At 39.1% G+C, this 13,019-nt stretch overlaps 1 protein-coding gene across 1 annotated transcript in view; it reads right to left on the bottom strand.

Moving 5' to 3' along the window:
- OPRM1 (opioid receptor mu 1) overlaps window positions 1–11,774 on the bottom strand; it is a 51,187-nt gene extending 39,413 nt beyond the window's left edge. Inside the window, exon 1 of the mRNA XM_043456877.1 lies at window positions 11,186–11,774. Coding sequence (XP_043312812.1) covers window positions 11,186–11,649 — 464 coding nt within the window. The 5' untranslated portion in view covers window positions 11,650–11,774. The remainder of the gene's footprint in view (window positions 1–11,185) is intronic.
- Between the last annotated feature and the right edge of the window lie 1,245 nt (window positions 11,775–13,019).

Below are 13,019 nucleotides of genomic sequence, written 5' to 3'. Positions count from 1 at the left end.
TAGCACTGTGTCCACGCTAGAACGCCTACTATTAATGGAACTGATTGGTCAACTTCAGGGAGATTTTTAAGACATCCTGGGCTTTTGCTTTTCAGGGAGGTAGTTCAATTTACTATTTATTCTATAAACAGCTTCTTAACATTCAGAGAAATTAAACATATGGACAGATCTCTTACACCTCCTTGCCCAGCAGGACTGTTTTCTCCTCCATGAAGTAGAGGTCCAGATCTGTGCGCCTCAATCTTGACTGTACACTAGACTCATTAGACTCACCAGGGAAGCTTTTAGATCTATCTATGCCCAGGAGCTCTGCCCGGAGTGTCTAATTTCATTAATCTTAGGTGGAAATGGGTTTTCTTTCTTTTTTAAAAGGCTTCCCAGGTGATTCTAGATTTCCCTGCTGGTCCAGTGGTTGGGAATCCACCTGCCAAAGCAAGGAACATGGTTCGATTTTCAGTCAGGGAACGAAGATCCCACAAGCCACGGGGCAACTAAGACTGTGAGCCACAACTACTGAAGCCTGTGCACCCTCAAACCAGTGCTCTGTGATGAGAGAAACCGCCACAGTGAGAAGCCCGTGCCCAGCAAGGAAGAGTAACCCCAGCTCTCCATAACTAGAGAAAGCCTGCGTGCAGCAACAAAGACCCAGTGCAGCCAAAATTCATACATACATACATAAATAAAATCATTTTTTAAAAAAATAATTCTTCGTAGGTGATTCTAACATGCAATCAATATTGAGGACCACTGGAATAGAAGATCTGAGAGATTTTCTTGGTGTCTAAGTGTATTGCAAGGGTTTCTGCAATACCTCGGATGCTCCATGAGTTAACTCGAAGGAGACTCAAATTTGAGTATTCATTTTATCCTGCCTGGGTTTCTCGCTAGAATTTAGCTCCAAAAATCTCACGGAAGACATTCTGGGAACTGTAGCATTCTTCAGCTAGACTATCTTACTCATCCAGTTGGATCGCTCCCTAACTCGGCTCTCCTTGCGGACTTGTACCTGGTGGCCACCCAGCTGATCTAAAGAATCCCTGTAAATTCCAGAAAGTTTTCTCTGAGCACAAATGATCAAAGAAGCAGTCATCTGAATACAGATGGGGACTGAATTAAAGATGTGAAATCAGACAAGGAAGAGATTCCAGGGTATTTTAGGAAATGACTGAGCAAAACCAAGGGCAGGAAGCCAGAAGATTGCAAATACCACAGAACACCTAGGCTGCTCCTAGTCCTCTTTATCCGGCTGGACAGTCTAAGTTTTAAAACACAGCCAATAACCATTTTCAAAACAACTTTTGAAAACCACTAAAAACAAAATTTTAAAAAATGATCAAGTTATGTAAGTCAGAAAGAAGAGGAAAAAATTCCAAGTGATGAGCTTTTGTGCTTCAAAATGCCTATGTAGAGGTGGAGGGAGATGAAGCTGCCAGTCACCACCTGGGTGCATGGGGGTGGATGTGCATGCAGGTACAGGTGTCTTTGAGGACAGATTTCATATTTGCTAAGAAGTTAATGTGAATTTACAGGTGATGGTTTCAATTTTTCCTGAAAGCTTCAAATGACTGAAGATGAAAATACTGTGAGAAGGCCTAGAAAATTGCACTGATTTAAGATAACCACAAAGCATATCTAGTAGATGGAAATTTTTTAGAACCACTATTTTCTAAGCACTTGGTAATGGTGGTAATAATGGTAATGGTGGTAATAATGGTAAGAGTGGTAATAATGGTAAGAATGGTAAAGAATATTGTAGATTGTCTGGATCAGATGAAGACTAGGAGTTGCAGATGGCCACTGGAGTGACATGGAGATGGTCCTGTGTGATTACTTTTTTGACCCAACTTCAACATCCGTTTCAGAAAAGCAGTATCCTCTGTCATAAAAAAGTGGCATCTTCTTTCCAAAAAAACTATGAGCGCTTTTCTGATTTGTATGTTTCAGGCTTCCCTGACAGCTCAGTTGGTAAAGAATCTGCCTGCAATGTAGGAGACCCCGGTTTGATTCTCGGGTTGGGACGATCCCCTGGAGAAGGGATAGGCTACCCACTCCAGTATTCTTGGGCTTCCCTTGTGGCTCAGCTGATTTGTATGAAACCTCATTTTGTATGGATATTTCTTCTTCTTGTACAACACTGCAAGTTGGTACTAGATATTTTAACAAAATGCTTTGTTTCCATCTAGTAAATAACAAAATGCAATCAAATTTGCCAAAGAAGAAGATATGCTCTTTTTACAACCACTGCAAGACCATGAATTCTACTCAGTACACCTGTACCAGAGTTTGGCAAATCACAGCTTGTGGGCCAAATTTGTCAGCTAAGCATGGTTTTCTGTCAGAATGGTTTTACATTTGTAATTTGTATTTTGATTTTTTATATGTATAATAATTAGCTTGGCTGTTTTTAATCTGAGGCTGCTATGAGGAAGTAGATTGGTAACACTTATTATGGAATAATTTGCATTATAGAATGAAGTAAGCCAAAAGAAAGGTTTGTATTATTTGTACTGAAAGAAGAATCATTTCATTCTTGCAAAATGAGTCAACAAAAGAACATATGGCATGATTATTTTCTGATAGTCAAAGGTATGGATTTTCATAAAATTCAAAATATTATATTCATAAAATTCATAAAATAGTAGGTAAAATGATTAAATATGCTATTAGAAAGTCAATTCTTTTTTGTTATTAATGAGAAATATTTTAGAAGCTAAATTTTTCCATGTCTGCCTTCTACATCTGTTTTAGTTAGAATAACAAAAGCCAAAAATAAGTTTATAGGTAGTTTTATATTTTTAAGTGGTTGAGAAAAATAATATTTTGAGGCATGCAAAAATTATATGGAAATTCACATTTCTGTGTCTACATAAAGTTTTATTGGAACACAGTCATGACCATCTATTTTCATTTTGTCTACTTTTGGGCTACTGCGGCAGAGTGGAATAATTGTGACAGAGGACATGTGGCAACAACGCCTAATATATTTACTTTCTGGCCCTTCACAGTGAACATTTTTAACCCCTGGTCTAGACTGTGAGGCCATCCCTCTTCATCTGATGGGTGTCAATTGTGTGCACATGTAAATGTAGCAAAATAAGGTGAATTCTTACCTTGGAATCATTTAAATTCAAACTTTACATTGGCTTATGAAAACATCTTGGTATAAAATAGATTTTTTAGATTCCAGAATTGCCTCCCCACTTCACTGGTGCATTCCCAGCCTTCTCAGAGTGGAAGGACCAGGCTAATTCACATATCTGGAACCATTAAATTATAGGCAGTTTAGCTTTCTATTGAAAACTAGGGTAAGAATTTTGTGGCTGAAAAATTACTCCAAACTTTGTTGAATATAAATATCAAGTACACTATATAGAAAGCAATGAACAAGGACCTACTATATAACATAGGGAACTCAACCCAATATTCTGTAATACCTACATGGAAAAGAAACAGAAAAAAGCATGGATATAGGTATGTGTACTGTGTGCTAAGTTGCTTCATCTGTGTCTGACTCTTTGTGACCCCATGGACTGTAGCCCACCAGACTCCTCTGTCTATGGGATTCTCCAGGCAAGAACACTGGAGTGGATTGTCATGCCCTCCTCCAGGGGATCTTCTCAACCCAAGTATCGAACTCGCATCTAATGTCTCCTGCATTGGCAGGCTGGTTCTTTCCTGCTAGCGCCACCTGGGAAGCCCAGATACAGGTATGTGTTTGCTGTACTTGGTCGCTCAGTCGTGTCCAACCCGTTGCAACCCTATGGACTATAGTCCGCCACGTTCCTCTGTCCGTGGGGATTCTCCAGGCAAGAATCCTGGAGTGGGTTGTCATGCCTTCCTCCAGGGGATCTTCCCAACCCAGGGATTGAATCCAGGTCTCCTGCATTGCAGGTGGACTCTTTACCATCTGAGGCACCAGCGAAGTCCAGATGTAAGTATATGTATAACTAAATCACTTGGTTGTACATGTGAAAGTAGCAGGTCATTGTTAATCAACTATACTCCAATATAAAATAAAAATTAAAAAAAAATGGCCCCAGATGTAGTGCTGAAGGGCTCTGCAGTGTCCTAAACACAAGAGGACTGTGAGGTGCCTAACAGAGAGAGTAGACATCGTAGATGTTTCATGCAGATATTATAGAGGTGCTGGTCATGAGTTCAGAGCCCATGAGTCAACAATATATATTAAATAAGATGCCTTTTAACAGGAACACACATAACAGAACATTATGTATTGATTAGTTGATGAAAATGTAACTGTATGCTCACAAGATCCTCCCCCTATATTTCCTCTAGAAGCAAGCTTCAGTCTCCTCTAATTCAGTAGATAAAGTGAATTCATAGGGGAAAAAAAAAAACTACCATGAAAAATGAGAATTGATTATAGTAACTTTTAATTTTTTCACTCTTTAAAATTTTACTTTCTATAGGTAAATTATAAGACTAACAATCTATTTCTCATTCAAAGTTTGTGGGCTTGTGTGTAGATATATATGTGTTTTATTTGAATTTATTATTTGCTGATATCAATCCATTGGTACAGGTTAGTTTTCATAGCTCAAGTCATAAAGGCTAAATATGCATGAACAAGGCAATGAATTGAGGGAATTGTCTGAAATAAGCTTTACATTTGAATAATCTGAGGTATATCTGCTGTGCTGAAAACTTTGAATTACATTTTAAAGATATGCAGTCCTGTTATTCAAGTCTGAAATGTTGAACTTTTTGACTAACAGAGAGATCTACAACTGTAGATCAAATTTTCAAGGATAAGCATCAGATATTTTGAAAAATTTATGAGAAAATGCACAGATTTTTTCACAATAGTAGCATTTATTATGGATTACACTTCAGGGAAATTGGTGGTAAGAGTACTTTGAGGAGGCTTCAAAGTGGAATGGATTTAAATTGGGACTTGAAGAAGAAGAAGAATTTTGATAGAAGAAAGAAGTATTGAGATCATGAGGGAAAATAGAAAAAGTAAAGAAAAGGTATAAAAGAAATTTATATGTAGCACTTTTGAAAACAGTGAGTGGATCAGCTTGGTTTAATTTATTCCACATTAAATTATACTAATACTTGTTAGTACATTTTAATGATTACTATTTGAATCACTTCAGCACACTTACTTATATTCAACTGATAAACTAATACATGATTGAATTGAAAAAGCAAATTTACTTGAAAATATCCTTGCCTGGACAGAAACTGATGTCCAGAATAGAATGATCTCCTTCTCATTTCATAGACTCCACTGCATGTTTCATCCTGTGTGATAGCCCTACCTGCCCTCCCCATTGGCTTACAAAGATTCACTTGGTTAGGCTTGGTAGAATCTCTCTGATAAGTTTTACAATGCAACATCCAGAAGGTGATTAATTCCTGAAGGCAAATATTAAAATGATTTCTGAATGAATTAAAGAGAAAATGAAAGAGAGAAAAAGAGATAGAGAGAGATCAGAATTTAAGCTGAATCTGAGAAGTCTGGGTCCAGGTCAGAATCTTCTGTGTGATCTTTGAGACTCAACCACAGGCAATCACAAAGGCTCTACCTGGCAGGCTTCATGGGGGAAAGCATCCTTCCTACCACTACTTAGTATACAATCTCCAGGGAGTTGTGGGCAAGGAATTGTGCCCCTCTCCCACCTTTACCAACCACGCTCTTGGGTGTATATGCATCCTTAGCCCAACCACCTCCATCTGGAGACCTTCAGGAAAGGCTTTAAGACACTTTGCTTAATGGATAGGGAGTAGGCAACAGCGATGGACAGTATTCAGCATAATTCTTGAGGTCAGGGAGCCCTTGGTGCTTTTGGTGAGACTCTTCCCAGGTGTCTCTCTGGAGACCTTCGTATCAGGGGTCCTTGAAGAAATTCTTCTTACTCTGTGCTTTCCCACTTTTACCCCATCCTTTCGTGTTAGTCCTGGCCCCTAGGTCCATAAAACGGGAAGTATCCTTTGGTTTGGGGCTCCTTGTGCAGTGAGATGATGACTCTCTCATCTCTTTTCCCCTTCTCCACATCTGTGCTCATACATGCAAACTGGTGCCTTTCTGTGGGGAAAACGGAACACTGAGGATGGCATCTTTCCTGTTTAACCTTTTGCTTATTCTCTCCCTGTAAGTGAAGAAAGACTTGAAAGTGACTTTCAGTGTCGTTCATTCTTAATCAGCCACTACAACATCTGGCAACTCAGGATTTTCTTTCTCTGACAGATCCATTTGAGCTCATTTAGAATCCAAGGAAGTGAGATGGAATGCGAAATTATTTAATGTTGTAGATAACTAGCTTTTTTTATCCAGATAGTAGAGGTGGAAAAACTGTGGAGAAACAGTCCTTGAAGTCACCATAGAAAATGTTAGTACTACTAGTTACCAATTAGACTAGATGTTAGTCTAGGTGACCCATTTGGCAGAAGAGGACTATTAGGCACTGAGAGTTTGAGGTTGAACCATTATTGGCACTTTTCTTCCATGCTACTCTTTCATTCTGGATTTATTTCTTGGCTCAAGGACTCTTAGACTGAGGTACTGGTGGGGAAGGAAATAAGGTGGCCTGAAGCAAGAATGGATGGGTAAAGAAAGGAGTTGCTATGACAAGATCATTAAATGATGTTTCTTGTATGCGGTGCTTCTTGTGTCTGTTATTTCACTTCACTTTCAAGGGCCCTGACATTTGCTTGAGCTTACCTGTAATGAGTAGTATTACAGTTATTACACAACAAGGGGTCAGCGGAGAAAGAGATGGTAGTTTGTGTCTTCAGAGACCTTTCACTTTCTTTACATATCCTTCTGCTACCATCACCCTGACCTCAAGAAGTATACTGAATACTATCCATGGCTGTTGCCTACTCCCTATGCATTAAGCAAAATGTACTAAAACCTTTCCTGAATCCTGAGGCAGAAAGAAATTGAAAGGAAAAGCTTGTTTTATAAACTGTCTTGGTAGTTCTGACTGGAGTTGTGTAGAATTTTTCTTAAGAATTTCTAATTGTCAAGAACAATTAGAGTAGTAAAACAATTAGTGTAGTAAACTTACACTCAATGAGTTCATAAAGCTCTATTTATTAACCAGAATTTACATTGTAGCCAGTTACAAAATAACAGAAATGATGAGCTTTGCAGTGCTTGAGATAAGAACTTGGGTGAAGGTAAGTCATTTTGGAAAGAGATTTCAGGGAACCGAGGTCGGAGGAAGGCTGAGTACTGAAGAACTGATGCTCTCAAACTGTGGTGCTGGAGAAGACTCTTGAGAGTTCCTTGGACCCCAAGGAGATCAAAGTAGTCAATCCTAAAGGAAATCAACCCTGAATATTCATTGGAATGATTGATGCTGAAGCTCCAATACTTTGGCCACCTGATGCGGAGAGCCAACTCATTGGAAAAGGCCCTGATGCTGGGAAAGATTGAGGGCAGGAGAGGAAGAGGGTGACAGAGGATGGTTGGATGGCATCACGAAGTCAATGGACATGACTTTGAACAAACTCCAGGAGATAGTGAAAGACAGGAAAGCCTGGTGTGCTGCAGTCCATGGGTCGCAAAGAATTAGACATGACTTAGCTACTGAACAAAGAACAGCAAAGGTAGGAAAGAAGAAAAATGAAACAGAAAAGGAGGAAAAGCTAGCATATGGCTTGAAATGGTCATAATGTGGACCAGACCTTCCAATGTGCCTTGTGATCTGTGCAGAACTGTGCATTATTTTGACTGACTTTTTTTCTTTAAAACATTCTTGACAATAATATACTACTATCCCACTTTAAACAATGGCCACATTCAGCCTGGATGGGAGAGGAGTTTGGGGAAGAAAGGATACATGTATATGTATGGCTGAATCCCTTCACTGTTCACCTGTCACAATATTATTAATCAGCTACATCCCAATAGAAAATAAAAAGTTTAAATTAAAAAAAGGAAATTAAAAAACCCCAACAAGTGGAAGATGTCAGCATTCTTCACGCCAGAGAAGACCACCTGAGCCCAGATTTAAGGAACCAGAAACACACACCAGGAGACCACCTGAAACCAGATTCAAGGAGTCTAGGTCCTTACATACACTAAACTTATCAGCAATCTGACCTTTGAACTATTGCTATAAAACTCATCAAATCCTCCTATGTGGGACTGCACAGTTTCTGGGACAGAAGCCCACTCTGTCCCCCTTTGCCTGGCAAAACAATAAAACTATGCTTTTCTACTTCCAAAAAAAAAAAAAAATGATTGCCATGTTTTGTAATATTTTATCACCAAACTTTTCCAGAATATTTGTTGTGATTTTTATAATATAGTTATCCCACAAGTAATTTTTTTTCTTTAAGACCAAAAAGCCTTTTAGATAATGAATAGTTATAACATTCTATCACCTAACATCTGGATTTTAAAACTTTAGATATATGACATTATCTCTTTTTCTCCCTTGTGTTTCTTAGAACAACACTGTAAGAATGATACTTAAGTTATGTCATTTAATAATGTTGTTGATGAAGGTATGATGATGATAGAGTGAAGACACGGGACAGAAAATAACTAATCAAGGCATCTATAGTATCTTTGTTGTTATTTTTGCTGTTATCTTTGTTGTTATTTTGCTGCCATTGTCATTAGAGCCTCATGGTTTAGTCAATGTAATAAGACATTCTAATAAATGTTATGTTTATTTGGTTAGAAAACCCTAGCTACTTAATAATTCAAAAGTATTTGTTGAATTTTGAATAATAGCAAGAAGTATTTTATCTCAGTACCTTAATAGATACAGCATTGTATTAATCTTTTTAACAGAGGCAATAATATCTGTGAATTGATCACTTTGTAGTGAAGTAACCATAGCATGGAGATAGTCTAGTTAAATATTCTCAGCTAAATAGATATAGTTCCTTCACTCCCTAGAGGCTTTTCTCATTACTTCATTGGTTACTGAACTATTTTTCTGTTTCACAGTTGTATTCCCAGACAATTACCTGACCTTGGAATTAAACACCTGACTTTCATAGGTGGGTGTTTGAGGTGCCTTTTCAAATAGTACTGTATTCTGGTTGAAACTTTAAGCACAGAAAAATAAAGCATAATATCATGTTCTCAGTAAGAGACAAGGTCACCATCCTTTTCCAAGTCATCAAAAGTTCAGAGGTAATACCTTTAAAACAAAATCACCCAACTAGTAATATCTTTAGCACTAGAATAAAGCTAATCTGTTTATTCCACAGCCAGTTGTTGCTCTATTGGCTCTCTGCTTTATAGAAAAACATAAGCCAGAGAGGAGAAAAATGAGGACGGAAAATACCAAGAGAAGCAATAAAAGCATAAATGATTATGTTTTAGACGACAGCATTTCAAGATGGTTTTATGATTTCTCTTCATTCTTCATTCTCCAGGATTACAGACATAAATTTGGATTAATTTATTATTTCCACATTACTCTGTCAATCTTGTAGTTGAATTAACTTAAATCATGAGCCACTCTAATAAACAGAAAATCACATTGGCTAAGAGCAATTCCATGGTATTGAACTAATGAACTTATCTGTCCTTGGAGAAATCATTTATATTTTCTGTGCCACATTTTACTCACCTAGCCTAGAAAACCTCTAGGTTCTCTTATGGCCCTATAAGCTTATGATCCATGAATTTTCTTAGGAGAAATGAGGAATTTTCCCTTCATGGGGCAGGGATGTATTGCTATTTTTATTATCATAAATGCAAAATAAGATAGTTTTTATATCTGATAGGAAGCTTTGTATTGAATTACATAAAGTAAATGTTTTAAAGATAAATTCTTCCATTGATTCTCTTCCTGCATTTTTCCTTTTGTTGTTATCTTTCTTTGCAATAGATGGTGCTCTTTACTCAGAGAAACTACTTATATGATTCCTCATCAAAAGATCAAGAAAATTAGTTTTAATCTTTAACAATCATTAATTTTAAAAATTTATAAAAAATTAAAAAAATCAGACCTAAAAGTAGAAAGAATTGATTACAAATAACTTGTAGCACCTTGATAATGAAAGCATAATGGAAAAAAATGATTGTTAAGTGATTCAAGAGCTCCACTGAAACATGCAGTACTTGCTGAATAGATGAAGCCAATATTGCAGCTAAAACATGGAAGTACCATAGAACCCCTAGTAGGAAGAACATCCTAAATCAGGAGCCATTTTAAAGTGTTAAAATAATTATCTACTTCTCAAAAGTTAAAATATAGTATTCCATATTAACATGTGGGATTTGAATAGGCACATCAACACTAACACAATCTACATCAATCTCAGCTAATATTGAACTTGTACACTCTTTGCCAAATAAATCTGGAACATCTGGACAAATAGAAACTGGGCCACAGACTCTTCTGAAATAATCTCATTAGATGAAGACACTTTTTAATTTTTCTAGAGCAACCATTACAACTTCCTATGTAATAGTTTATCCTCCAGAATTATGCTGTTTTTGGTCACTTCTAACTTGTTTCAACTTTGGGGGGCATCGAAAAACAGTCATGTCTTGCAGTTCCAAACCACCTAACCTATTCCTGATTCAGTTTGTGACTCCACTAGCAAATCTGTAGCTGCCAACTGCAAAGTGGTCTAGGCAACACAGCCGTCACCTTACAGCAAAACAGCACCATTTACTGTGGAAAGACGCCAGAAAAACTTCCTCTATGAGTGAGGAAGAGGAGGGTGCAGAGATGGTGCAGCAAATACACTGGAATCAGCAGGAGCAGGAAAGTCGCCAAAGTTCATCTCAGAAAAGAACAGAGAAGGAGATCGGCCCCTCCTCCCCCCAATTAAGGATGAAATAACTAGAATTTCTCTTCTATTTTCCACAAATTATTGTTTCCACAGCTCCTTTGGAAGGGACTGTGGGACACTGTGCCTAAAAGCCCAGAGCTCTTTTGGCTCAGCATAAGCAAGCGGCAAGATTGAGTGTTTTTTTTTGTTTGTTTGTTTTTGTCTTGCCAGAGCTTTAGAGCTTTTACCAAAACAACTTCTCTGTTTCTGAAATTTTGGATTCTTTCTTTACTAACGGAGGGAAGAATAGAAAAGTAGGCTTTTGTACTCAAGTAGCAACCACTCTGTCTACTTCCACCTCTTCATTTTCCCCTGTTTTACCTCCTTTTTCTCATCCTCCCCGCCCCCCACCACCCTTTATGCCTCGATCAGCCACCGAAATCCGGAGCCCTCTGGCCTTCCTTACCTGACAATCACATACATGACCAGGAAGTTTCCGAAGAGCCCCACCACGCACACGATGGAGTAAAGGGCCATGATGATGACGGCCGTGATCATGGAAGGGCTGCCGGCCGAAGGGCACAGGATGTCGCTCCCGCCCAGCTCGGTGCGGTTCGGACCGCATGGGTCGGACAGGTTGCCTTCTAAGTGGGAGAAGTTGACCCAGGAGCTGGGACTAGGTGCTGGGGAGCAACCTGAAGGGTGTGTGAAGGGGTCAGTGCAGTTGCTGGCGTTCGTGGGGACGGCGCCGCTGTCCATGGTGCTGACCGCCGGCCGGGACCACGTTGGGAGGAACCGCGAGCACCCTGACTTTTCGGGTTCCACGCGCCAGCCGCTTCGTCTCGCCGCTGCCACAGCTCCTGTTATTTCTTGCAGCGACCAACCCCGGCGGAGCCAGAGAGAAGCGTCAGGCAGGCGAGAGCCACGCATCTGACATTATCCTCTGCTTGTAGCCCCCTCCCACCTTAGAGGCACACAGACAGGGCTCCGGCCCCGCACCGCCGGGGGGAAGGAGGGGCGGGCTGTGCGGGATCCGGAGGCTGGAGCCGAGGGAGGAGGAAGAAGTGGATTTTGCGCAAAGCGATCCAACGACTCGGTTTCCCAGAGTTGCCCTCCTCTGTGCAAACACCTCTAAGGACAGGCAGGACCAGCAAGGGAGTTGGAGGGAAGGGGTTGTGAGTGAGACAAAAGGAGAGTTTTTGGCGGATGCAAAGCGTAAGGAAGGGGGCTGACCTCACATTTTCCAGTGCCGTTTTCTCAGTGTACCATGACAGAAAAGACACTGGTCTGACGCCACCCTGACATCCCAGACCCCAGCGCTCTTCTATCCCTGCTGCCTAAGCAATCATATGGGGCAGGGTACATAGAATCCTCTTCTGCAGCCCTCCTTGCCTCAGACTTCTTCTGTCTGCAGAAAAAGTCACCGTGTCTCATTACTAAAAGAGAATTTCCAACCCTTCAACCCTGACTGGAACAAGAGTGATTCCTTCTCCGAAGAAGAAATGAGAAACAAACTTTTAGAGAGGATATGTATTCCCTTTACTTCATATTCCCTTATTTCTCCTGTAGTAGAAGCTTTATTTGCATCTAAATTCTAGCTTGCTGACAAAGATGCACAGGGAGTTGTGGTTTCCAGAAAAGTCAAAGAAAGACAAGGGTGACATTCCATATATAAATCTCTTAGGTTTGGAGTTTTTAATTATTGGTTTTATCTCCAGCCTTCCTACATGTGCTTCTCAGTAGAAGATTGTGAAAACCAAGTATTTGCATTATTTCAGTGTATTCTAGTGTAGACCTTCCAGGAAAAACTACATAGACATCTGGAACTGGAGTGGCTCATACAAGTTTGAGGATTATTGATATGCTTTAAAATTTGATAATTCACTTTTAAATCCACAAATGTTTCTACTTTATTCATAAATTTTGTTTTGTTTGTCTTTGTTTTTTGGTAATGTTAACACAAATTCTGAAGTAATTCTCATTTCTATTCATGAGTATATTTGTCTGCATATGTATCTTTTAACTACTAACACTATCATTAAAGATCCCCAGTTGGTTGTAGAAAGCTATATCCTTGGTGAACAGGGATCAGGGTGAGGTAGGGAGCTTGGAAAGAACATTTAATTCTGATATTATTTTTATCACTTGCCTTGAAAGCATAACACTGGTAAACTCCACTAATCATAGATGATTTTGCCAATGTTCAGTATTATTTTTATCTTTTTTTATGTTGAAGGATATAATTTCAGCAATAAAATGTTATACAGATCTCCTACAGAATAATAAAAATGTTTCTCCAC

This window comes from Cervus canadensis, chromosome 33 (genome assembly GCF_019320065.1).
Source record: "Cervus canadensis isolate Bull #8, Minnesota chromosome 33, ASM1932006v1, whole genome shotgun sequence".
In the NCBI taxonomy this organism is placed as follows: Eukaryota; Metazoa; Chordata; class Mammalia; order Artiodactyla; family Cervidae; genus Cervus; species Cervus canadensis.
Note: the sequence above shows the minus strand (reverse complement) of the source record. Positions and strands in the feature narration are given on the sequence as shown.